The 26909-nt window shown below is 36.6% G+C and overlaps 1 protein-coding gene across 2 annotated transcripts in view; it reads left to right on the top strand.

Moving 5' to 3' along the window:
* Positions 1–26909, top strand: part of Dcr-1 (Endoribonuclease Dcr-1) — an 80050-nt gene extending 53141 nt beyond the window's left edge. For both annotated transcript variants that reach the window (XM_071658560.1, XM_071658561.1), the window contains 2 exons: positions 6665–6885; positions 9116–26909. In XM_071658560.1, coding sequence (XP_071514661.1) covers positions 6665–6885; positions 9116–9526 — 632 coding nt within the window. In that variant the 3' untranslated portion in view covers positions 9527–26909. The remainder of the gene's footprint in view (positions 1–6664; positions 6886–9115) is intronic.

Below are 26909 nucleotides of genomic sequence, written 5' to 3'. Positions count from 1 at the left end.
GCAGTCCCCAAACAAATGATAATTTTAGCCTAAAGCTCACTTCTTTTACAGCTTTCTTTCAAACTATTCGCCATTTCCCGTGTTAGCGAGGTAGCGTTAAGAACAGAGGACTGGGCCTTTGAGGGAATATCCGCACCTGGCCCCCTTCTCTGTTCCTTCTTTTGAAATTGGGAGGTAAGTTTGAATGGAGAAAAACTGGAGGAAGTAAAGTGTTTTAGATATCTGGGAGTGGATCTACCAGCGGATGGAACCATGGAAGCGGAAGTGGATCATAGGGTGGGGGAGGGGGCGAAAATCCTGGGAGCCTTGAAGAATGTGTGGAAGTCGAGAACATTATCTTGGAAAGCAAAAATGGGTATGTTTGAAGGAATAGTGGTTCCAACAATGTTGTATGGTTGCGAGGCGTGGGCTATGGATAGAGTTGTGCGCAGGAGGATGGATGTGCTGGAAATGAGATGTTTGAGGACAATGTGTGGTGTGAGGTGGTTTGATCGAGTAAGTAACGTAAGGGTAAGAGAGATGTGTGGAAATAAAAAGAGCATGGTTGAGAGAGCAGAAGAGGGTGTTTTGAAATGGTTTGGGCACATGGAGAGAATGAGTGAGGAAAGATTGACCAAGAGGATATATGTGTCGGAGGTGGAGGAACGAGGAGAAGTGGAAGGCCAAATTGGAGGTGGAAAGATGGAGTGAAAAAGATTTTGTGTGATCGGGGCCTGAACATGCAGGAGGGTGAAAGGAGGGCAAGGAATAGAGTGAATTGGATCTATGTGGTATACCGGGGTTGACGTGCTGTCAGTGGATTGAATCAGGGCATGTGAAGTGTCTGGGGTAAACCATGGAAAGCTGTGTAGGTATGTATATTTGCGTGTGTGGACGTATGTATATACATGTGTATGGGGGTGGGTTAGGCCATTTCTTTCGCCTGTTTCCTTGCGCTACCTCGCAAACGCGGGAGACAGCAAAAAAAAAAATATATATATATATATATATATATATATATATATATATATATATTATTTTTTTTTTATTATACTTTGTCGCTGTCTCCCGCGTTTGCGAGGTAGCGCAAGGAAACAGACGAAAGAAATGGCCCAACCCCCCCCATACACATGTATATACATACGTCCACACACGCAAATATACATACCTACACAGCTTTCCATGGTTTACCCCAGACGCTTCACATGCCTTGATTCAATCCACTGACATATATATATATATATATATATATATATATATATATATATATATATATATTTTTTTTTTTTTTTTTATACCTCGTCGCTGTCTCCCGCGGTTGCGAGGTAGCGCAAGGAAACAGATGAAAGAAATGGCCCAACCCACCCCCATACACATGTATTGACTTGACCCTCAACCCTACTGTACCTAATAACCTTGCTCTTATTCACATTTACTCTTAACTTTCTTCTTTCACACACTTTACCAAACTCAGTCACCAGTTTCTGCAGTTTCTCACATGAATCAGCCACCAGCGCTGTATCATCAGCGAACAACAACTGACTCACTTCCCAAGCTCTCTCATCCCCAACAGACTTCATACTTGCCCCTCTTTCCAAAACTCTTGCATTCACCTCCCTAACAACCCCATCCATAAACACATTAAACAACCATGGAGTCATCACACACCCCTGCCGCAAACCTACATTCACTGAGAACCAATCACTTTCCTCTCTTCCTACACGTACACATGCCTTACATCCTCGATAAAAACTTTTCACTGCTTCTAACAACTTGCCTCCCACACCATATATTCTTAATACCTTCCACAGAGCATCTCCATCAACTCTATCATATGCCTTCTCCAGATCCATAAATGCTACATACAAATCCATTTGCTTTTCTAAGTATTTCTCACATACATTCTTCAAAGCAAACACCTGATCCACACATCCTCTACCACTTCTGAAACCACACTGCTCTTCCCCAATCTGATGCTCTGTACATGCTTTCACCCTCTCAATCAATACCCTCCCATATAATTTACCAGGAATACTCAACAAACTTATACCTCTGTAATTTGAGCACTCACTCTTATCCCCTTTGCCTTTGTACAATGGCACTATGTACGCATTCCGCCAATCCTCAGGCACCTCACCATGAATCATACATACATTAAATAACCTTACCAACCAGTCAGTAATACAGTCACCCCGTTTTTTAATAAATTCCACTGCAATACCATCCAAACCTGCTGCCTTGCCGGCTTTCATCTTCCGCAAAGCTTTTACTACCTCTTCTCTGTTTACCAAATCATTTTCCCTAACCCTCTCACTTTGCATATCAGCTCGACCAAAACACCTTATATCTGCCACTCTATCATCAAACACATTCAACAGACCTTCAAAATACTCAAAAGTATAATAAAAGTATAATAAAAATAATAATATATATATTATCCCTGGGGATAGGGGAGAAAGAATACTTCCCACGTATTCCCTGCGTGTCGTAGAAGGCGACTAAAAGGGGAGGGAGCGGGTCGCTGGAAATCCTCCCCTCTCAATTTTTTTAATTTTCCAAAAGAAGGAACAGAGAAGGGGGCCAGGTGAGGATATTCCCTCAGTGGCCCAGTCCTTGTTCTTACGCTACATCGCTAAACCGGAATGGCAATAGACTTTGAAAAACAAAAAAAATAAAAGTAGTATGTGAAAAAAAGTAAGATAAATTAATAAGAGCAAGGGTATAGTAAGTAATTATCAAGTCAATTCGGTGGTAGAAGGGACTAAAAGGGAGGAGCGGAGTCGTGGAATCCCCTTATTTTTTTTAATTGCACAGAAGGAACAGGAAGGGTGGCAGGTGAGGGGAAAATTCCTGGGGGTCTCTGTTTAAGTAACATTCGAAGCGAAAATGGGAATGTTTGAAGAATATGTTAAACAATTTATATATTCACTGGCTATGATAAGTTTCAAATGATTATATAAATGAATCTGTTTGAGGACAAGTGTGAGGTGGAGGTGGTTGATCCCGAGTACGTAGGTAGAAGGTGAAAAAAAAGAGCGTAGGAGCAGAGTGTTAGTGTTGGCATGAAGAATGGAAGATGACAAGAGATATATGTGCGAGGGACGAAAGGGACCAAATGGAGTGGAAAATGAGTGAAAATTTGTGTGATCGGGGCTACAGCAAGGTGAAAGAGGAAGGAATAATAAGAGCGATTTTATATGACGTGCTGTCATGGATTGAATCAAGGCATGTGAATCTGGTAAACAATGGAAAGCGTATATATATATTTGCTGTGTGGACGTATGTATACACATGTATGGCATTTCTTCGTCTTTTCCCTTGCGTCGCAAACTGGAGACAGGACAAAGTATAAAAAAAAAAAAAAAAAAAAAAATATAATATAACAAATATATAAATATATAATTATAAAATATATATAATATATATATATAAATAATATATCCTGCTTCGAGAAGGCGACTAAAGGGAGGAGCGGGGGCTGGAAATCCTCCCCTCTCGTTTTTTTTTTAATTTTCCAAAAGAAGGAACAGAGAAGGGGGCCAGGTGAGGGTATTCCCTCAAGGGCCCAGTCCTCTGTTCTTAACGCTACCTCGCTAATGCGGGAAATGGCGAATAGTTTGAAAGAAAAGAAAGAAATATATATGTTTATTTATTACAACAGTTTTGCCTTCCAGCTTGCCAATTCTTTTATTCTAATGACTTGTTACTCATAATTCTATCCCATCTGCATGTTTGAGTTTTGTAAGTAAAATTTTATGGACCATACTTGTGTACCTGCACTTTTGGTAGGTGTGATATGGTTAAAAATAAGGTCTTGTACAGTGATTTCAATGCTTGGGTACATTAATTTTACTTACAATATTATCTGGTGAGACTTTTATCTCAGTGCACTTAGTGACTTTATAGTACAAAATGCTTCGCCTTCACATTGTCCCAAATCATTCCTTTACCATTAGCAGCTAAGATGCCCATCACTTTTTTTTTTTTCTAACAGCAGTACAGATGCTGCCTTTGTCCAGTCCCTGGCACTTGGATGGCCAACTTCTCCATGCTTCCATGCACTTTTTGCTTATCCTCTCCACTCATCACCATCTAGGTCACCGTCCTATTTATGCTTCCAGCTTTTTTATTCTTTTAAAGATTTGTTTTTTTATTTTCTTTTATTATCATCTCCCAGTTTACTATTTCTCTTGTTGCCTCCTCTCATTGTATAGATAGACATTTCCCATTCACTGTAATTTTCTTTCATGAAGGTATTTTGTTGATCTCGTACAGATTTCATCCAGTGTTACTAGCATCCCTTCACAGGATAGAGGGGATGGGAGAGCTAACTGACCTCACCTGTCAGGCAGGTAGACAGTTAGTATATAATGATGACAGTAATAATAGAGCAAGATGTACTGCCGATTTCTCATATGTGACTTACCTCTGGTCCTCCTCCCAGGGATTTTGGGAAATATTTTGTCTTAGCCCTTAACATCTCCAAATTTTTGTCAGGGTGTGACATAAGTCTTTACTAAGATTTTTAAACTCTCTTTGGCTTTTGTACTTCTTTGATTTCTGTAATTCATAGCTTTGTCTTGAGTCTGTCCATTGCATTAGTTACCGATTGAATGACTTTCCCTTCTCCTCCTGTCAACTGTGGAACTTATCACTTACTTTTTTCTTTACAAGTCTTTCTTAATCATCTGATGCCGATAATCCCACTGTTCTTACTTACTTTCCTTCACTTCCTAACTCCATCACTTATTTTTTTCTTTAACTCCATCACTTATTTTTTTCTTTCAACTATTTCTTTTGCCATCATTGAACATATTTTCCTTTTTGGTTTTGGACCTGTCCTACATCTTGGAATGATAAAGCAGTACCCTATTAAAGTTCAGTAACACAAAAATGCAGTTTCTAAAAATCTTTCTCCAAATTTTTCTTGTTTTCCACCATTAAGTTTCACAGCTTGTCAGTTCAACCCTGCAGTAACATTAACTTGTTGGGCATAACCATATCTACTCTTCTCTGGATACCACACATAATGCTTATCAATTACTCTCCTCCAGTCAGGCTGAATGATTGTCATTTGAACAGTGAGGTAAGACTTCTTCCTCTCCTGGCTAGGAGAATGTCATTTGAACAGTGAGGTAAGACTTCTTCCTCTCCTGGCTAGATAACTCTTCTTCCTCCCCACTTGCTCTAATGATCTTAATCTTTTTCGAAGGGCCTTCTCATTGTTTTCTTCTCATCTCATTTTTGGATATTCATCTGGTTTTCTGCGTCAAGGTATCCATTCATAAAAAGTTCTTAATGGTCTATCTTCTTTCATTCTTTTTAAATACCTGCACCACCTTAACTGATTCTTCTGCACAAAATTCAGCACCTGGATGGCTTTGTTCCTCATTCTGTTGAATCTGGTAACTTCATATACTAGCATGAGTACCTGCTTTTCAGCAGTCTTAACTCTGCCCTCAGTCCTTGTAGTCACTCTACATGTTTATAATCCATGTGTGAAGACTGCTCTTAGAATGGATTGTTATATCAGGACCTTCACTCTGTGATTCGGTTCTTTCCCTCAAGAGTGAGTAAACTGTATTGACTTCTGTACTGTACAACTAATTCTCTTATTTATTTTACATTCTCCTGTGTCAACATTGGAATTAATTAGAATGAGTTGACTCCTCAACCTTAAACTGCTTTGATCATCAAATGATGATGCAAGGTTAGCTACTTTTATCATCAATTGATATGATTTTTTTTGTCTTGTTTGAATTCGTAGCTAGTGTGTGACTTCACCAGTTATCTATAGAAGTCACCAGAATTCTCACACCATGGCTCGAAAAAAAATCATGTTTAAGTTGCCTTTATATGTCACCATAAAAAGTGTATGTTATCTCTCACTCTCTCCCCAAGTAGAACACAGTTAATGAAAAAGTAATTTTTGAATAACAAACAACTGCTATAATATTTTTGATTTTATTTTGTTGATAATTTACTATAAGTATCATTATTTTGTATATTTTGTTCACCATTTCCTGCATGAGAATGGATGAAGTTGCTTTCGTCTAATCTGTACCCATCATATGTAATGCACTAAAAGTAGAGCTTACTGTACTCAACTAAGCTCCACAGACCTTTCTGAGGTTTACCTTGACCATTTCACAGGCTTCTGGTTCAGCCCATTGACATCATGTTACCCCCTGCATACCATATTTCTCCAGTTCACTCTTGTCTTATGCACACCTTTTACCCTTCTTCATGTTCAGGTCATGATATCTCTTTTAACAAACTCATGACTTTTTGAGGTTTTACTGTAACATTGTGTGAGATTAATGAGGGTTCCCAATAGTTGGGGTAACAGGTTGATGAGAAGAATGCAGGCACCACACCATGTTATGATGAGGACCATTTTCTCTTGAGAATATGCAATAGAATTAGAAATTGATTAAATGAGCAAGAAGAGTAAGCTAGTAAAATATCAATAACTTTAGTTGAAGAATTTAAGAATATGTGATGTTAGGTAAATTAGGAATGTAATGTGTATCTGGGGTTAGAAAAATGATTGTTAGTGGGCAAAAGTAAGTCATAAACAAAAAGTATTTGCCTTTATTATGGTCACAGTCATGTACTTTTCATGGTTTTTGTTTTCACCATACATATCACTGTAGAACTTATGAAGTTCACGATGTGTTTTCAGATTACCTGATAACTCGGCACCTGTATGAGGATAAGAGGCAGCATTCTCCTGGTGCTTTGACAGACCTGCGCTCAGCCCTGGTTAATAACACAATTTTTGCCTCTCTTGCTGTCAAGTATGACTTTCACAAATACTTTCGTCACTTTTCACCGGGTCTGGACCGTGTGGTGAGGGATTTTGTCAAAATGCAAGAGGAAAATGGCCATAAGATCAATGAGGAGGTAAAGTTTTTATTTTTGTTTCACACTGTTGATCAAGTTTGCTGAGAAAAAATAATGAGAATTACAAATTTTAATATTTTCCAATCTTTAGTCAGATTGCTAAAGTGCTGGTTGGTGAAGTGTAGATTTTTTTCGGAATTCTCTATGGCCTTGGGAAAATGGTGAGTGAGGGATAACAGCATTTGTCATTGGATAGTGTAATGTCATTTTAAGATGACAGAGCACAAGGTTTTAAGCTAGACTGATTAAAGACAGTGTTTTCAATTAAAACAATTAGTGATCCATTAATTTTATTGTATTTCTGGAAAACTAGAATTTAACTTTTAATGGTATGGCATTTGAGAAACATACACTAAAGTACCTTAGTTTCTTCCCCCTCCACATCCAGGCCTCACACACCTTTCCATGGCTTACTCCAGATGTTTCACATGCCCTGGTTCAGTCCATTGACAGCACTTTGACCCCAGTATGCCACATTCCTCCAAGTCACTCTATTCCTTGCATGCCACCCTCCTGTATGTTCAGGCCCTGATTGCCCAAAATCTTTTTCACTCCATCCTCCCACCTCCAAGTTGGTCTCCCGTTTCTCCTTGTTCCCACCACATCTGACATATATCCTCTTTGTCAACCTTTCCTCACTTATTCTCTCTATGTGTCCAAACAACACACCATCTTCTGCTCTCTTAACCACACTATTTCCACACATCTCTCTTACTCTTTCCTTACTTACTTGATCAAACCACCTCACACCACATATTGTCCTCAAACTTCTCATTTCCAATGCATCCACCCTCGTCCATACAACCCTATCTATATAACCCATGCCTCGCAACTATATGATATTGTTGGAACTACTATTTCTTCAACCATACCCTTTTTTGTTTTTTGAGATAAAGTTCTCTCTTTCCACACATTCTTCATCGCTCCCAGAACCTTTACCCCCTGCCCCACCCTATGACTCACTTCTGCTTCTATGGTTCCATTCGCTGCTAAGTCCATTCTCAGATATATAAAACACTTCACTTCCTCCAGTTGTTCTCCATTCAAACTTACATCCCAACTAACTTGTCTCTCAGCCCTGCTGAACCTAATATCCTTGCTCTTATTTACATTAACTCTCAACTTTCTCTTTTCACACACTCTTTCCAAACTCAGTCACCAACTTCAGTTTCTTACTCGAATCAGCCACTAAAGCTGTATCATCGGCAAACAACAACTGACTCACTTCCCTGGCCCTTTCATCCCCAACAGACTGCATACTCACCCCTCTTTCCAAAACTCTTGTATTTGAATCCCTAGCCACCTCATTCATAAACAAATTAAACAACCATGGGGACATCACACACCCCTGCTGCAGACCAACCTTCACTGGGAACCAGTCACTCTCCTCTCTTCCTACTCATACAGATGCCTTATATCCTTGATAAGAACTTTTCACATGCCCCTGGTTCAGTCCGTTGACAGCACGTCAACCCTAGTATACCACATCTTTTATGGGGTTGATGGTGGTGGTGGTGGTGTATGTGTGTGTGTGTGTGTGTGTGTGTGTAGGAGGGAATTAGTTGTTCTTTCCAGTTTTGTGTCTTGAAATTTTCTTATTGTTACTTGACTTCTAGGCAGAGCAGTTGAAGTTTTTGAATTAAGAAAGTAAAATTTTAAACTGAAACAAAACAGTTTTTATTATGTAAAATTCTAATGAGACTGAAATTGAGGTCTAGCCAGACAAGCTTTGTAGTCAAGTTCCTCCTCCCCCCCTCTATCATTCACTGATATCCACAGAAACTTGTTTGGCAGGATTTAAGGATCATAGTCCCTTTAACTCACACAGTGCAAAAAGTAGTTATGCTCTTAGAACTGTTTTTGATAAGCTTTGTTTCCAAGATATGTTGGATATTTGTGTTACCTGAAGAGCTAATAATACTATTTAATTAAAATTCAGTGATCTGGCTCATTCTGTGCTACACTGGTTGTCATGATACTATTATTAATTTTTATTGATCGACTCTGGTATTTGTACATGACAGTTGTTTTGTATGTTGAAGTCTCCAATCACAGACAGAAGTTTGATGCATACAAATGATGCCATTGTTTGTTTGTTCCTAATGGCATGTTGCTATGGCAGGAGAGGCAGTTTTACATTAAAAAGAAGTTTGTATTGTAATTATCATTTCCAGTGTTGCTGCTGCTTTTTTTTGTTTGTATCACTGTAATTCATATCATCTTTTTCTAGTATTACTTCATGGAAGAAGATGAGTGTGAGGCAGCAGAAGACATTGAAGTTCCTAAAGCTTTAGGTGATGTATTTGAGAGTGTAGCTGGGGCAATCTTCTTAGACTCTGGTGGCTCCCTTGATGCAGTGTGGTCTGTCTACTACACCATGATGTGTCATGAGATAGAGCAGTTCAGTGGTGTAGTACCCAAGTCTCCCATCCGTGAATTGTTGGAAATGGAACCTGAGACAGCTAAGTTTGGTAAGCCAGAACGCTTGGTTGATGGCAAGGTCAGGGTTTCAGTTGAGATATTTGGCAAGGGGTCTTTCTCAGGAGTTGGTCGTAATTATCGTATAGCCAAGTCAACTGCAGCAAAACGAGCATTACGACATCTTAAGAAACTACAGATGATTGCTAACCAAGGTCTCTGATGCAAGTAAAAGAATCAAGTATGAAGAACCTGAAGCAAACTTTAATCAGAGCGTGTATAGGATGGAAATTTTTGGAATATTTGTATGAATTCAGAATGCAGATATGCTGTTATTAATGTTGGAGGTTTCATTTAATTTTTGAAGATCATACAACTGAAAGGCTCTGTATGCTATTCTGAGTACTTTTTTAATGATTTGTAAATTTATTTGCAGAAAATGCAATTTTAGTTAGAGCTTGACAGGAATGGGGCAGTAGAAAAGACATATGTAACTTGTATCCATTGTGGGTGATGAATTAATAGCCTTGATGTTGTATCACCAATTTCTTATTATGTTTAAAAAATTATAATATTGCAATTGGATTAATCTTCAGTATTAGATGTAAATAACCAAGGTTTTTAGCTATATTCAGTCGGTGGATGTATATCCTAAGAGTACAAAATGCATAATATACTAGTAAAGATTCTTCAGTACAGATGCATACTGTATTAAGAGTCAAGTGCAATTGACATTGTTTACTGATGTACAGGAATTCCTCCTTAGATATGTTTTAGTTCATATTTTATTTGGGTAGGGATTGCACAGGGGTTGGAGCATCAAGCCAAGCACTCTAAGTAGTGGATATAAGGCATGCATATAGCCTTTCCACATGAATTAGAGTAGGAAATTGGTCTTTGATGTTTCATTGATCCCTTGGCTGTGACACTTGCCCACTCTCTTCTTGATCCATTCAGTACAGCGGACAGTTACATGGGTCGTTGGAGGATAGTGGGGGACCTTCGTCATAACAGATTATTAGTAAGGTGTGGTGATTTCTTTGAAATATGTCTTAATTCTTTGCTGTAGTTCTCTTCAAATGAGTGTGGAAGGACCATTGTTGTTACTTTCTTTCACTGGGGTTTAACTGCTCTGTTTTTGATAAATTACAGCTGGGCACAGTGTAAGGATATTAGGTTTTATTAATGACACTCTGTCCCGGTGACTAAGCAGTGAAGTTAGTAAGCATGCTATCGTTCATTATTTTTATTTCTGTAGTTTGTGTCTTGTGTACCTAACTCCAACTATCTCTTAGTGACCCAGAACTATAACTGTGCCACCATTTTGCTGTGATTCCTTACCTGATATTGAGTTCAAATTAAAGTCTTATGTTTATTATCTTATATATTGCTTTTTGTTTAAGTGCAAATTGTTTATTGTTAAATTTTACTTGAAAGATTAATAAAAAAGCTTCTTAGATTTTTGGGTTAGTTATACATAGTTATAATATAAACTGCCGTGATCTAGGATTTTGTGCATTTATAGAGTACAGGTCAACAAGTGAGACTGCTTGTTATTATACTAAAGAAGTCTGTGAATTTTAATTCTACCTACAAGTGTGTAGTACATGTAGATGCTTCAGCCTCTGTTTTACATATGGGTATAGTTTCAATGATGTTGGCAAAATTGCAAAAATATTATTACTATAATGAAATGTATAATGTGCAACATTGCCATATTTGGAATTTACATAATATTGGCTTACAGATGACTTTAACAAAAACTAAGTTGATATGCTGAATATATGCACTCAAACTTACACAGGCTCACTGTATGTGGATACACTTTCTCCTTGATATCATTATCTGTATATCTCTAATATGACTGATATTCTGTGTGAGATTCTGTAGTATATGCCTATTCCCTCTTCCAAAGTGGGACAGTACCTATAGAATCTTTTCCAATTATAGTTTAAACTACAGTCTATCATATAATTTCTTCACCATTATCATGTCACTTGTGTTTTCCATTTTAACTTTTCAGCACTTACGTTATCATCATTCTGGATTTTTCTGTGCCTCGCCTAGTGAGTAAACTTGTGTATGTACAGGGATACAGGTTGTTGGAAGTAAAGAAAAAATGATTGAGATGAGGATGCTGTACTCTCATTGCAGCTAGGATATTGTGACTTGAAAATTGATCAGCCCACTGTTTGAGCCTCTGTGTGATTATCTAAGGAATGTAGGAGAAAGCAATCAGGAAAGGGAAATGCTGTTCTTCAGATAGTGGTGATTCTCCGATCAGTTGCAGGCAACTTATCTTTGAATGCCATCATGATAGACACCTAATATCCCAGTTATTGATTACCATTATGCTTCAGGTTTTTACCTCATGTGTCTGCAGTAACTTGTATAGATGTGTTTGTTATAGCCCTATCCCCCCAAAAAGGAGGAATAATAATATGTGTGTTTATGTGTGTGATAACTGTGTACTATGTGTAATTATGATTTGTTTGTTATAGAGAGTTTTACACCCGTGTTGCCCCATTGCTTACTTAATCTTGTACATGTATCCTGTCTTGATATTATGTGTAGGCACAGAGATACACATCTCAGCTTATGTCAGTTACGAATTCATTGATCATCCAAAGGGGGGAAGAGCAGCTGGGTTTGGCTGTGAGTAGCTGCCCTGTCAGGGACTTGAACCCAGACCTATTAGATTGGTAGGTGTGTGTGTGTGTGTGTGTGTGTGTGTGTGTGTGTGTGTGTGTGTTTTATTGCTTTAGGTGTGTTATGGGAAGAGAGTTTTACACTCCAGTTGCCCTTTGTGCGTAATTACCTATTTGTACTGTATCGGGAGGGAGTTGAACACTTTTGGGGCCCCATCCCCGTGAACATTCTGTACTATCATACAGATTTTGAAGTTTAATATGTTGTCTGCACTAACAGTGTCTTCTGTTATTCTATTCTGTTCATTCTTTTACTGTAAAACTACCACTTTAAGTCTTTTTTAGCAAGATTCTTACTTAATTTTATTTTAAGTTCTTTGGTTATTCTATCTGTACATTTCCTGGAGAACTGACCACTGTCCATGTTCATCTATTTGTTTTCAGAATTTAAAGGTTGTGATTAGGTCACTCCTCACTCCTCTTTCTTCCAAGATGGGCAAAAGTAAATCCTTTAGCCATTCCTTTTAATTACGATCTCTTAATTCTGTTATGTACTATCTTTGTTTCCATCCTCCAGACCCTCTCTGTTAGTTCTGTATTGTTCTTTAGGTACAGTGACCAAACTTGAGAAGCATATTCTAGTTTTGGCCTTAATTAGGATATGAACAACCAACTGATTATTTCCCTATTCATATGCTGGAAAGCTGTTTTGATGCCAGAATTTTTCTCCTTTACTATTCTTTGGTGAAAGATAAGGGATGGTATCGAATTCCAACATTCTTTACTATTATACTTCTTAAATTTATTTATGCTCTTTACATTAACCGTGTCCTCATTCATTCTGTTCCATTCATCCACCACTCTTATACTTTAAAAGTACTTTACACCTTTTTTAACTGGGTATTTGCTGAATTTGATGATATGTCCTGTGGTTGTTCAATCTCTACATCTCAAAAAAGAACTATTCACTATCCACATCATTGATCAGTTTTAAAAACTTAAAGGTTGTGATCTTGTTCCCCTTCACTCTTTTCTCTTCCTAGGTCATCAAATTTAAAGTCTTTAACATTTCGTTGTAACTTAGCTCTTTAACATTTCGTTGTAACTTAGCTCTCTTAATTCTGGTACAATCAGTGTTGCTCCTCTCTAAACCTTTTCTATTAGCTCTTTATGTTTCTTTAGGTCAGCAGACCAAATTTGGGAAATATTTTATAGTTTTAGCTTTATTTAGGAGATGAACAGCTTGCTTGATATTTCCTTATGCATACAGTATCCACACCCCTTATATTTTCAAAGACAGAGCATGGCTAAGGTTTATTGTACGTACAAGCATATGATGCTCACAGGATAAAATCACCATACATCCGATCACTGAGACTAGTGTTTATAATGGTGAGAGCACGAGCACTTTACCTCAATGTACCTCAGGCTATCTTGAGGGAAGGGAAGGATTTTTTTTTTCTTAACTCTCCGTGGCTGCTTCTTTATTTGGGGAATTTTGCCTCTGGGTGCTGTATCTCTTTCACTTGTACTTCGTGATGGTTGGCGTTTCCCTTTCTAAGGTGAAAAGACCCAAATTCTTGCTTGAATGCAAGAAAATGTGGGTATGTCTGAGATTTTTTGTCGCATTGGGTGCTGAAAATGTATGATCACGTAGCTGCTTTCTGCAGCACCTAACCTGTCCCTCACTTCATTTAGATCAAGACTGTATGGACCTAAAATACCTTAGAAATCTTGCCAGTTTCTCCAGATGTTTGTAGATGGTATTCAAGTTCCAAAGGAGAGATCACAAAGTACTTAAATGTAAGTCTGACATTTCCTTTGAAAATGTATGGGGAGGTGGACATAGTTTTTTGTGGACACTGTTTATTTGAAAGCTTTTCTGATGTTTGCCAGAAGACAATTTGTCTTTTCTTTTTTCCTAAGGCGAGACTTTGGTGATAGGAACATTGCTGACTGCCATTGGCAAGTCTTTCGCACTTACAGAAACTTGAAGATTATTTCCTACCATAGTATAATCATAATAAGGTGGCCTTCTTTCACTTTGTCTCAACCTCATTACTTTACAATGCTTGGATTGGATTTTGTCAGCCATGTATCAGACCATATTTGGAATGTATTGAGGTCTCTTTGTAAGTTGATACAAGCCTCTTTTCTATCCACTTCACTCATGACTTTTCATCATCTGCAAACATATTCAGGTAGGATTCTACATATTCAAGCACATCATTCACATAGTAGATCAGGAAGAATAATGGTCCTAGTTAGAATCCTGGGGCATCCCTTTTACAACTTCCACCTATTTGGAGACTGCTCTGACATGCATCCTTCGTTCCCTTCCACTAAGATAATCTATCCATGGGAGGAGTCTCCTTATTCCTGCCTGGCATTCCAACTTCTTAATCATCCTATGTGTTAATGTGTCAAACGTTTTTTGTTAGTCAATTTATAAACAATCTACCCAGCCTTTCCCTTTATTTACGGCAGACCTCACTCACTCACAACTCTTAAGATGTTCAGTTCACATGGGCTCATTACCCTAAAACTGTGCTGCCTCTCACATAGGTATTTCTTCTATATAGATTCATGCATATGCTTTATGGTTAACTTTTCCATCACCTTACAGACCATACTTGTGAAGGAGACTGATCTGTAGTTCAATGCCTCCTCCTGGTGCCCTTTATTATAGATGGGTATGATGTATGCCTTTTTCAACTCCTTTGGTGCTCTGCCTTTCTCCAGCAACATTGTGAACAGTATTTCAAGAGGCTCCTCTCATGTATCTGCACACATGTTGAGCACTTATGGTGAAATTTCATCAGAAACCTGAGCCTTGTTTAGCTTGAGACCTTTTAGTATTGTTAATTTTTTTTTTTTGTAGATATCTCAGTGTTTTCTAAGGCTTTTTTCCCATGTCATATCTCTAGTTATGGGGCTACAGTGTCTTCCACTGTGAAAATACTTTTGAACTTGTCATTCTACTCCTTACATCATCCTTAACTTTGTCTGGGTGTGTTTGTATGTGTGTGTGTTTGCTACAGCTCAAGAATGTGAAGTTGTAGAAACATGATATTACATTCAGATATTAGGGTATCTGTTATGACTTTTTATCTTGTTTTCTTCCATTTCTATTCATATTCAATGGGAATTGACTTCAGTACCTCCTTTTATCATTTGATAAACCTTCTTTGTTTGGAGTTTTCAAGTTACTGTCTAAATCCCATGGCAGCCCTTATCATTTGTTTACAGTGATAAAGGAGATGAGATGAGCAACGGAACCCTCCTAACGTTTCATCGAATATAGTCATGAAGAGAGTGTTTCCTTTGTTGGTTTGTCTGAATACAAAGCATTCAGTGTATTTTGTGTTCAGGTTGATAGTTTTGGATGAAATATTTAGAGAGGGGATCTGTTTGGGTCATTGCACATTGGGGCATTGTCCTTTGTGCTCTGAGTGCAAAATTTTTAGTTCTTTGTAAATATTAGCTGGTTTATGTATAGATTTGAAGTCTTATTTGATTAAATTAGCAGATCACTGTTGCACTGTGAAATGTAGTTAAAAATGGGAATAGATGGGAACAATTTATGTTATGTATTAGGAAACTGTCTTTGGTATCACTTGTTGACTTTATGGATGTGTTTAGATATCGATATAATTTCATAATTTTGGTCTTTATTATTTTTATGCGGAGCTGGCAGTTTATGACTAGAACCAAGTAAGTGCCTTCTGCAGATATATTTGTGCACTATTGTTTAAAAATTTTTTCACACTTTTCTTTTTTATATGATAAGCCTTGTAATTTATACTTTGAAGAATCCTTTAAAAGATACTTATGAGTTTATATAAAAACTAGAATGATTTATTCTGTATATGCTTTATCATCACATAAATTTTCAGTAAGCTTCATGACAAAGAGCATTTAGTATTGGCAAATGAAGTTTAATTGTACTAAATACCTCAGCAGCATAAAAGTTCTGTAGGTATGTCAGTCATTGTTGTTTACACTATGATTTGAAATCAGTTTATTCCATATTGGTTTAGACAATATTTTAATGGTAAGTTTTAGTTCATTCATGATTATTGTCCTGTGAAATTCTTGATGAAGACTTTTTTTCTCTTTCAGAGCAATACAATTTTATTTTATCTTCATTATTTTTATGTTGATAGGGAAGTTGAGTATGAGATAAGAAATTTTTTAAGTTACTTATATGGTATGTATTTTTTATTAATTTGGAACATAATATTTAAAGTGAATGTAGATAGATAGAATCTCCAAAGTTATCTCTTTAAATCTCACAATTAGGTGTCTTCATTATTGTGTGTATTGTTCTATTCATTATTAGGTATGTATTCTTTTGTTCCTGCTCACCATTTCCGGCCTTACTGAGATAGCATCAGAAAACAGGCTACAGAGACTTATAGGGGTAAATCCTCACTTCTGTGTTCTTTCTTTGGAAAGAAATGATACAGGAAGGTAAGATTTTCAGTCTTCTTTCCCACCCCTCTTATTTGCCTTCTGTGACATGCAGTAGATACATAGGTAGTATTCTTTCTCCTCCATTCCCCTCAAACTCTACAAATGAGCTCCCTGAGGAGCAGTTCTTTCTTTAACCCTCTTCATTGTCTCCTACATGACTTTCCAACACCTCTCATATTAAAGACCTTTCATATGCAGACAACATAGTCTCATCAGAATTACCTGACACTACCCAAGGAGCAAACATGTAGCTTGGCATCTTACAGTTAGAATGCTTCTTACTCAGATCAGAATATCTACATTGCCTCTGAAATCCATCTCCCATATCACTGGACAGACATGAATCCAACCTGCACTCTCTGATAACCCAAAATGGTCTGCCACTTCCCATCAAAAGTTCAACCAAGCTAGGTATTACATATGACACACACTGACATTTGCTTTCCTCTCCATAAACATGAACACAAAGGCAATGAACAAAGTAAATGCTCATAGAATACTTACTGGCACCAGTTTTGGATGAGAAAGTCCTTATCATTTATAAACAGTGTATGCACTCCACCCTAAGCAAGACGTCAGCAGCCACAAACACCCAGTATTTAAACACCAAAACAAAGGTGTTTGATCCCACTTCATTGTGCTTGGCATCCAATTCTTTGCAACAGCCGTAGACCATCCCATCCTAACCACACCATAACCAACCACAACCCCCAAACACATGCAAAAACTTATCCCTAATTCACACTTAAACATTTTGTACTCAGATCCTTCCCTCCTACAAATCATGACATTAAATAAGCACATACACAAACTAATGACTCAACACACACTGTAAACAGCAGCCTTCCCAATAAAGACTTATATTATATCCTAACAGAGGTACATCCACCAGAAACTAGACCCCCTTGGCATGAACACATGATACTTTCCTATCTGGACTGCAGTCATCTCTGCAACATTACAAACACATATTCATTATATTGTAGGACCTCTCATATGCAGATGACCTCACAGTCACATCATAATTCATAGACACCTCTATAGCAACAACGAACATGCTGCACTCTATTACACAATTGGAACAGTGGCTCACCCAGAACAGAACAGAATGACTGCATCTCCAGAAAAGCCTTCAATCACTTTTAACCCCAGGTAGACATGAATCCAGCTTTCACCTTTAAGTTACTTTGATTGGATGGTCATTCTTGATGAACAAAGCTCTAACCATTCTAGACATCTCTTACGACACCTGTGGCATTCACTCCCTACACCAGACATGACATACAAGCAGCACAAAAACTATATACTCTCAGAACACTGACTGGCACCAGATATGGATAAGAAAAAGAATCCATTAGTATCCTCTACAAACAATTCAACATCTTCATTTTTAACTAACAAACAGCAAACTTGAAGATATATCTAATGGGAAAGGCCACATTAGACCCATCTCTGAGGTATTGCATATAGTGTCATTTTTGTTGACAAGCATTCATTTCAAAACTTGCTTTGGTTTGAGAAATCTTTTGTAGGATGTATAAGTCTCCAAATATTGCTGCTTTTTTTCATTTTCTTGTTTGGGATATGTGACACAAGTTGGTTCATAAAATACTTTTTAAGTAACCCTTATGTTAGTCATAAAACTTTTTTGATCTATTCAAGACTCTTTTGCAAATTTTATCAAATTATATAAACCTGAACATTTTCCAGGTGTATTTGTTGATAGATTTAATTTGAAAGTATTCCAGTTCATAATTCATTTCATATTGATATGTTTAGAGCTGTTCATATCATCTAGGTTATATTTAACATTTATGATGATATTGATAATTTGAGTGCTGGCTGTTACCAGCTTGAGTAGGATGCTTAATTTGGCTTACTGTCACAAATTATAACTTTCAGTGATTGATATTTCTTTGATTTTTAAATCAAACAAATGGTAAACTTTATGAATGCTTTCCTTTTCCATATCAGTTGTCGTTGCTTTTCAAGCTATGCTTTCTGGTTAACATTTTGAGCTCCACCACGTGGCCAGTCTCTGGTTTAGTTTTCTTCTCAAGTTGATATTTGTATACTTCCTTTTTTTGGACCTGTCATGGAAATATTTTGTGAGCAATTATTTAACTGGGAAGGATAGATACAGAGGAAGATTGCAACAAACTGTTTTGGCTGCTTGGTTCTATTCTGGTTTTAGCATTGCATTTGCTTATTGTAAAAGGTATTACTCTCCAGACCTCTCTGAACCACTTGCACTATGTTTATTCACATTCCTTATCCATATGATATTATTCTTCATTTCTTCATCACTAGTTGATGCATATCTCTTGTATATTTTTTTGAGCTTTGCATCCCTCACACGCTCTTTGCTTCCACATTCCTCACACCCGTCATTCTCACTTCTTATACTACCCTTCTTCACACCCATCTCTCTCATACTCATCGGAAACCAGCACAGGGATCAAAGTACAATATGACTGGATTTTTATTTGAAATGCTGATGTAGATAATCAGGCCAGGTATAAAGTAATTTTGGTTGAAAGATTTTCACCCAGACTGTCTTACACATTTCCAGTTGCTCAGATTTTAAAGGACAGTATTAGTGATAATCTATTATTCTCTGTTTTGAGTAAAACAATGGGTTAATGCATCTCATCACATTCAAATATACTAATCCTGGCTGTCAGTAGTGTATGGTGAAATCACAGGCTCTAGAGCTTATGAGTACCGACTAAAGATAGCTTCTCTTTTCCCATTGTTTATATCGTACAATTGTTTATAGACTTCTTAAATCTCCTTTCTTGTATATTATTTTTAGTTAGTTTTGAGACTAGTTGAGACTAGTATTTATTTAATACAAATGACAAATGCAAAGAGTAGGCAGTGTGATGTTTCTTGGTGTAGTGTACTTTGTACTTGCAAGCCATAGAAAAAGTTCTTAAGTGCTTGTTTGAAAACAACTTTAGAAACAGTGGCTGATCAAAAAGAGAAACAAGCTATAAGTAGCTGATAAACTATCATTTGTGTGGTAAACAGCAGAAAAGGATGGACTTACTGTAAAGATGGCCCACAACATAGTATTGCTCTTAATCTCTACTAAGGCAAGCACTTGCTGAAGAAAGGCTTGATACCAAGCCTATTTCTGTAGCTGGTGTAAACAGCTCCAGTTCTAAAAAGTGGACTCAGGAAACCAGAGCAACTTAGCCTGCAGCTGGTTGTGCAAGAGAGGCTAATGAAACAAGGGAGGAAACCTTTAAAAAGATGTGTAAACTCAGTTTAGTCAATGAATTGCTTGTGTGCCAAAATTTACACACGCATTTACATGTACACTGGGATGCAGTTAGACGATTGTACATTTGTGAATTACATAATTTTACATTTTCACATTTTGTAGACTACATGTATATATGAAGGTTACATTTCTTTTTGATGTTATCGGACTCTGTGCTTGAGGTATCTTCTTTGAGTGATTGAGGAGAATACAGCCTCATAAAAGAACTTGTCGCATCAAAGGAATACATCCTGTCCTTACTACTGATTGTAGTGCAGTTGGAAAGGAAGCAACAGCAGACTATGTAAGCTGCTGCTGTTTATCATATGCACCACTCAGAGCAGGAGCTGTTTATACTGTCTGTGGGAACACATATATCACACTTTTCTTGAATTGGTGCATGACATTGTAGACATAAGGAATAATTATATGCTGTGGATCACCTGTTTGGTGTTTATTGCCCACAATGGTTTATCTGCTGTTTGTAGTTCTGAAACATTAAGTCTTTGTGTTTCATTTTGCAAAGCCACTCTCTTCTACTGTTTTCTTCAAAAGGAAACATGAGACTTTTACACTATTGCTTTCTCTACAGTATATACCCTTAATTAGTACACTGCTTCCTTTTGGCACTATTAACAAAATGCTGCTGTTTTTCGTTAACAAAAACTATAATAGTAATGTATACAGAAAAGTATAATTTAAAACTGTGGATGATTGGAGGATATAGACAAAGGCTAAAAAAGTATTGTCATTGATCATCAGACATCAGCTCTTCAGGCCTGAGACATCATTTAAAATTAACAGTAGATTTGAAAGTGATATGAGTGCTGAATTTATTAATTTGATCCTATGAAAGAATAGCTACAGATTGTTACTGGTATCATCCTTTGAGCATTTTATATTTAAATTTGATGAAAACCTATAGGTACAAATGAAACCATGTCTAAGGCAGATTAGGTTTAGCAGGTTAGTTGAATTGGAAATAAGTATACCTCTTTCATATTCATTACAATAATAAGTTGAGTTAATCATTACAGTCAAAGACTAATACAGCATTGTTCTTTAAAGAGTACAGTATAAATAGGTATATTATTATATGTGATACAAATGTGGATATGATGCCATGAACCATAACATATTTTGCCCAGAATATCAACATTATATCTCTTCACATTGAAGTCTGGTTTGTACACATTTCCATTATTTTCATTTTTTATATTCATTTATTATACTTTGTCGCTGTCTCCTGCATTAGCGAGGTAGCGCAAGGAAGCAGACGAAAGATGGCCCAACCCACACACATACACATATATATACATACATGCCCACTCACACATATATACATACCTATTATGTATTATTTCTATTATTATTATTATTATTATTATTATACTTTATCGCTGTTTCCCGTATCAGCTAGGTAGCGCCAGGAAACAGACGAAAAAGACCCATCCACTCATATACACATACAAGCACATGCATGTACATTTACACACACACACACACACACATATATATATATATATATATATATATATATATATATATATATATATATATATATATATATATATATATATATTGGAAAGGATCACAATTTTGCATGTGATCAAGATATTCCTATGCGTCCACCGGGAAAATGAAACACGATAAGTTCCCAAGTGCACTTTTGTGTAATAATCACATCATCAGGGGAGAGACGAGAGAAATATATGTATATCAACTGACTGTTATATTTCTCTCTTGTGTCTCCCCTGATGATGTGATTATTACACGAAAGTGCACTTGGGAACTTATTGTGTTTCATTTTCCCCGTGGACTCATAGGAATATATATATATATATATATATATATATATATATATATATATATATATATATATATATATTTTTTTTTTTTTTTTTTTTTTTTTTTTTATACTTTGTCGCTGTCTCCCGCGTTTGCGAGGTAGCGCAAGGAAACAGACGAAAGAAATGGCCCAACCCCCCCCCCCCCATACACATGTACATACACACGTCCACACACGCAAATATACATACCTACACAGCTTTCCATGGTTTACCCCAGACGCTTCACATGCCTTGCTTCAATCCACTGACAGCACGTCAACCCCTGTATACCACATGACTCCAATTCACTCTATTTCTTGCCCTCCTTTCACCCTCCTGCATGTTCAGGCCCCGATCACACAAAATCTTTTTCACTCCATCTTTCCACCTCCAATTTGGTCTCCCTCTTCTCCTCGTTCCCTCCACCTCCGACACATATATCCTCTTGGTCAATCTCTCCTCACTCATTCTCTCCATGTGCCCAAACCATTTCAAAACACCCTCTTCTGCTCTCTCGACCACGCTCTTTTTATTTCCACACATCTCTCTTACCCTTACGTTACTTACTCGATCAAACCACCTCACACCACACATTGTCCTCAAACATCTCATTTCCAGCACATCCATCCTCCTGCGCACATCTCTATCCATAGCCCACGCCTCGCAACCATACAGCATTGTTGGAACCACTATTCCCTCAAACATACCCATTTTTGCTTTCCGAGATAATGTTCTCGACTTCCACACATTTTTCAAGGCTCCCAAAATTTTCGCCCCCTCCCCCACCCTATGATCCACTTCCGCTTCCATGGTTCCATCCGCTGCCAGATCCACTCCCAGATATCTAAAACACTTCACTTCCTCCAGTTTTTCTCCATTCAAACTCACCTCCCAATTGACTTGACCCTCACCCCTACTGTACCTAATAACCTTGCTCTTATTCACATTTACTCTCAACTTTCTTCTTCCACACACTTTACCAAACTTTATTACAAAATAAAAAACACTACCTTAAAACTCAATTCTAACAGTTTAACTACACAATAAATTTTACTAAGTTTTACCAGCTTCATCAATGACCTGTGAGTTTCTTCTTACTAGAGACAAGTGCATTGCACCCCAAATCGGAAAATGATATCCCGTGAGCTTCGAAACTGAGGATTCTTGTGTTTGTGAGATGACTAACATATACATATCCTGCAGATGGTAGGACTGCATCTAGATTAATAGTAAATAGTAAATTTTATATTAAATTGGGCACAGAAGTCACACACCAAGTAGTGGCATGAATGCTTGATCCATAAGATTAATTGTCCATGTATGTAACTGTTCTTCCACTTGAATTTTGTTTTGCAAATATGTATTAAGCATACCATGAATGCAATTTGTCATGCAGTTTTTGTAAATGTGAAAGAAATTCTTACACACATTCACTATGGATAAACTACAGTTTTCATTACAGAAAAGTACAATGAACTTAAATTGCAATGAGGCAAATTCAGATATTTAAACATTCAGGTTGTATATATGTGTGTAAGATAGCTACCTGCACTTTACTGCCGTATGATATTGCAACAAAAATCTGATAACTGTTTTTGTAAGTCAAAAATGTTTTCATATATCTCTAGTACAAATGAATTACTTTTTCCTTGTTTTTAGAGGAACACTGGTTTTCTTAAGTGCACTTAGCTCAGTAGTCTTTGAGAAGCATTTTTCCCTAATTGCAAAATGTATTCTTGACATATTTTGCTTCTTAAATTGTTATAGTATGATTTCCAAGACTTAATGAGATTTATATTTCAAAAATTGAGTTTTGTCATGCTAAAACTTTCCTTAATATCTCTGGGGGTTTCAGCAGTACTTTCGAAGGATCAGATTAGGTACTCGACAAGTTTGTTTTTAAAAAGTTATATTCATGAGATGTTGAGTTTTAATGTTTCCATTTGTATGAGAACCTTATTTCCATTTAATGTAAGTACTGTTTGTAATATCCAGTGCAATGATGAAATATTTTCTTAACTTTAGATTACAGTACATAACTCTAAGGATTTCTAATAATATATTTTACTGGAACCTCCGTAGGTTTTCTTTTTACTGTATAAAATTTGGGTAATTTGTAAACTATTGTATTTTCCATTTAATTTGGTTTTAAACAAAATTTAAAAATGTAGATTTTAAATGAGTTTTGAATATGTTGATTTAAAGTTGAGAATTTCCAAAATACCTAACATCATTACTTTGGGAAATTTATATCGCTTTTTCTTTGAGGTTTGCATACCTTTATCCAGGCTATAATTTAGTACTTTTTATGTTGTTAGAGGAACATTTTATGTTGGTGGTATGCTTAGTATTGCAATTATTTACCTTTAGGTAAAGGATGGAAGTGTGAAGAGACATCAGTTTCATGGATGAAACAGCTTGGTATATGCTTTATAATAATTATCTGTAGTGCTGTGGACTTTGATGACTTTACACAGTGGACATTGTGATGACGAGTAAATGGCTAAGGAAGTTGAATGCTTTTGATGGGAATGGAATTTGATGATATTGTTATTCTCATTTTTTCTCTTGACCATTGGTTGCACATCCATTTTGATTTTGATAACATGCATTTGTTAAATGTCTTCAGATGAACTTGCTCAGTTTCCAGTTATTCACCAGTAATTGTTAATACTGCCACTGCATAAAATAATTACTTCTTATCAACGGAAATGTTTGGGACTGATATAAAATGTGTATGTACATTCGTAAAGTTCTGCCTGTTGAATGAAATTTTAAAGTTTATGTGCTGTACTCAGCTCCTCATATCAATGGATTAATCCATTTTTCTTAATAGGAATTAAAGATAGCTGATTTATCCTTGCTCAAGTAATGTTTTTCTCATGGTAGCACAAAGATATTTGATAGGGGGTTAAAGCTTATAATAATGTTTTCACTGTAAAGGTTAAACCTCTTGCATACTTTTCTTGGACTGAAAAGACACATACTGTTAGCAGAGAGGAAATTAGCATTGGCAAGCATCTATAGTGGTGGCATTTTCTGATTGGCAAGGCTTTGGGGACTGTTGTTGAATAATTGGCCATTTCATCTAAATTCCAAGGTTCCATTGTAATTTGTTGCCAGGACTCAGGTTTCTTTATCTCAAAAACAAGATATGTAAGTCCCTTGATGAACACTTAAATGTTTGTTTATTTTTATCTAACTACAGTTCTTCTTTAGCAGTTTAGCTCTTTAGTGAGAAATTCAAATACGTTGATGGTTAGCAATAGTCCAGTGACTTGTTCAAACAGATCAGAAAATTTGCCTCTTTTTGAAAATGTTTGGTGTAGAAAACCAGTCTGTTCATTCTTATTTTGGTAAATGTTCGTGTAGCTTGCATGACTTCATATATGTTAAGTTTAGACAGTTTCTCTTAATTCAATGCCACTTTGTTATTTTAAAGTCAGTGATTATGCATAGCTTTTTCTTTATTGCAAAACAGGTGTTGATAAAAAAAAAGAAGAAATATTGATGTAAAAGTGCCATCCATAGACTGAGAGAGTTCATCTGTGAAGAGTTTCACTCTTATCTGCTGCAGCAGGATGTGTTAGTTGACAGTCTGCAGCTGCTCATGTTTACTTGTTCAGTCTTCTTGATGGAGCAGGTTTTCTAGTTCTGTAACATATTTTGATATTGCTCTGTGGGCAAGCTTGGATCCTTGGTTATGAATTTTTCCTAGTCAAAATATGATCCAAGGTTGTACATGTTCCAAATAGGGGCTTCGGTAGGTAAATGGTGTTAGTTAGGCCATTTTTTTTTTTGTTATTGGTGCCATTGCAGGTTGTAATAGTTAGCCGTTAGTGCCTCCAAGCTTACAGCGAGGGAGGCGATGGCAGCTAGCAATCTCCTCATGTGATCCACTCCCTGCAGTGGTGCTCATCCATCTAGTTAATAAGTAAATTTCAAGAGTTCGTGCATATAGTTCATATTGCTTACCTAGTAATCAACTGTTTGGAGTGCAACATTGAGAACCAACCAGTCATCTCTACTAAGTGATTGTTCAGGAAAATTGTTTTACATCATTAAGCAACAAGGGAATTTTTTTATGTCCACAATGTAAACTTCAGAAAACTTCTTGATTATAATTCTTTTACAGAGATTTCCTCAATTTTGCACAAAGGAACATAACTCAGCTGGGGCTAGGGTCTGGTTTCCATGTCACAGAGAGGAGTAATAGCCTTTCCAGCATTCTCTTTGTGATAGGGAGACCTGGCTTCCACTTGCTCCGTCAGTCAGCTGTAGAAACTGCAGTGTTGTTTGCTGCAGGGGTCATATGTGTTAATGTTAAGTGATCTCAATGTGCTGACGTTTTTTCATATTTTTATAGGCCTAAGGTTTAATGATTACACAGGAACTGTATTATTGCTAGCAAGACACTTGCACTTTTAAAAATGGCACATTGCTTAGTAGATGCTCACTTAGTTGACAGCACTATAAATAGAAAACTTATGAATAATTTCACGAAAAAGACGTGCCACCTTGCATCTTTGCTTAACTTTCTTGGACATTATACCTGATATGCAGGCATCAGAGCTTTAGTGTTTCAGTTGAAGTTTATGAAGTTACAAGGCTGTGAAGGTTTCAGTTACAGGAATTCTCTAAAGTGAGAAGTTGACCCATAGAAAAACATTCTAGACTGCAACTCTTTTGAATTCTGAATTGGGGCAAAATATTAGAATGATAATCACTTTGTAATTGCTCCTGTTAACTTCATATAGGTTGTGGTCTTACTGTCTTGCTCTAAAATCAGTTCTTGACAAAATAATAATGGATAGTTGTAAAATCTTAATTAATTACAGAGAATACAGTATTCTTGTATGACAATTGTATAGGATATAATTTTTTGAAGTTAGAAAAGAAGGGCATGTTTAAGTAAGATTCCTCTAAATACAATGAGCAGTCACAACTCTTGGTTTTTTTTTAATAAATTACATATTAGTTGTTCTTTTAGGGTTTCTTCATGGTTGCATTTAGCTTACAGTTTATGTTCATTTAACTGAGAAATCACAAGATATGTTAAAGTATAACAAATTTTAATAAGCATATTTTGTTTTGAGCAAACTTAAGCCATCATATTTATGTGTTGAAGCAATGATTTTTAGCTGCTAAAAACATTATGGTAGATTTTATGGGGATTACAGACAGGACATCAGTTATTCCATAGTCTCTCAGTTACATGTTTCATCAGTGTATTTCATTATGGCAAAAAAAAATCAAAGTGATTTTAATAGAATGTTTCAGAAGACATGAATCATTGAGGAATGATGAAAATCTTTAAAATTACACCAAGACCTGTCCTGTTGTACACAGAGTTTATAATAAAGAAACTGTATCCTCTGCAAAAAA

Source organism: Panulirus ornatus, chromosome 66, assembly GCF_036320965.1.
Source record: "Panulirus ornatus isolate Po-2019 chromosome 66, ASM3632096v1, whole genome shotgun sequence".
Lineage (NCBI taxonomy): Eukaryota > Metazoa > Arthropoda > Malacostraca > Decapoda > Palinuridae > Panulirus > Panulirus ornatus.
The sequence above is the reverse complement of the archived record's forward strand: the minus strand, read 5'-3'. Positions and strand labels throughout refer to the sequence as shown.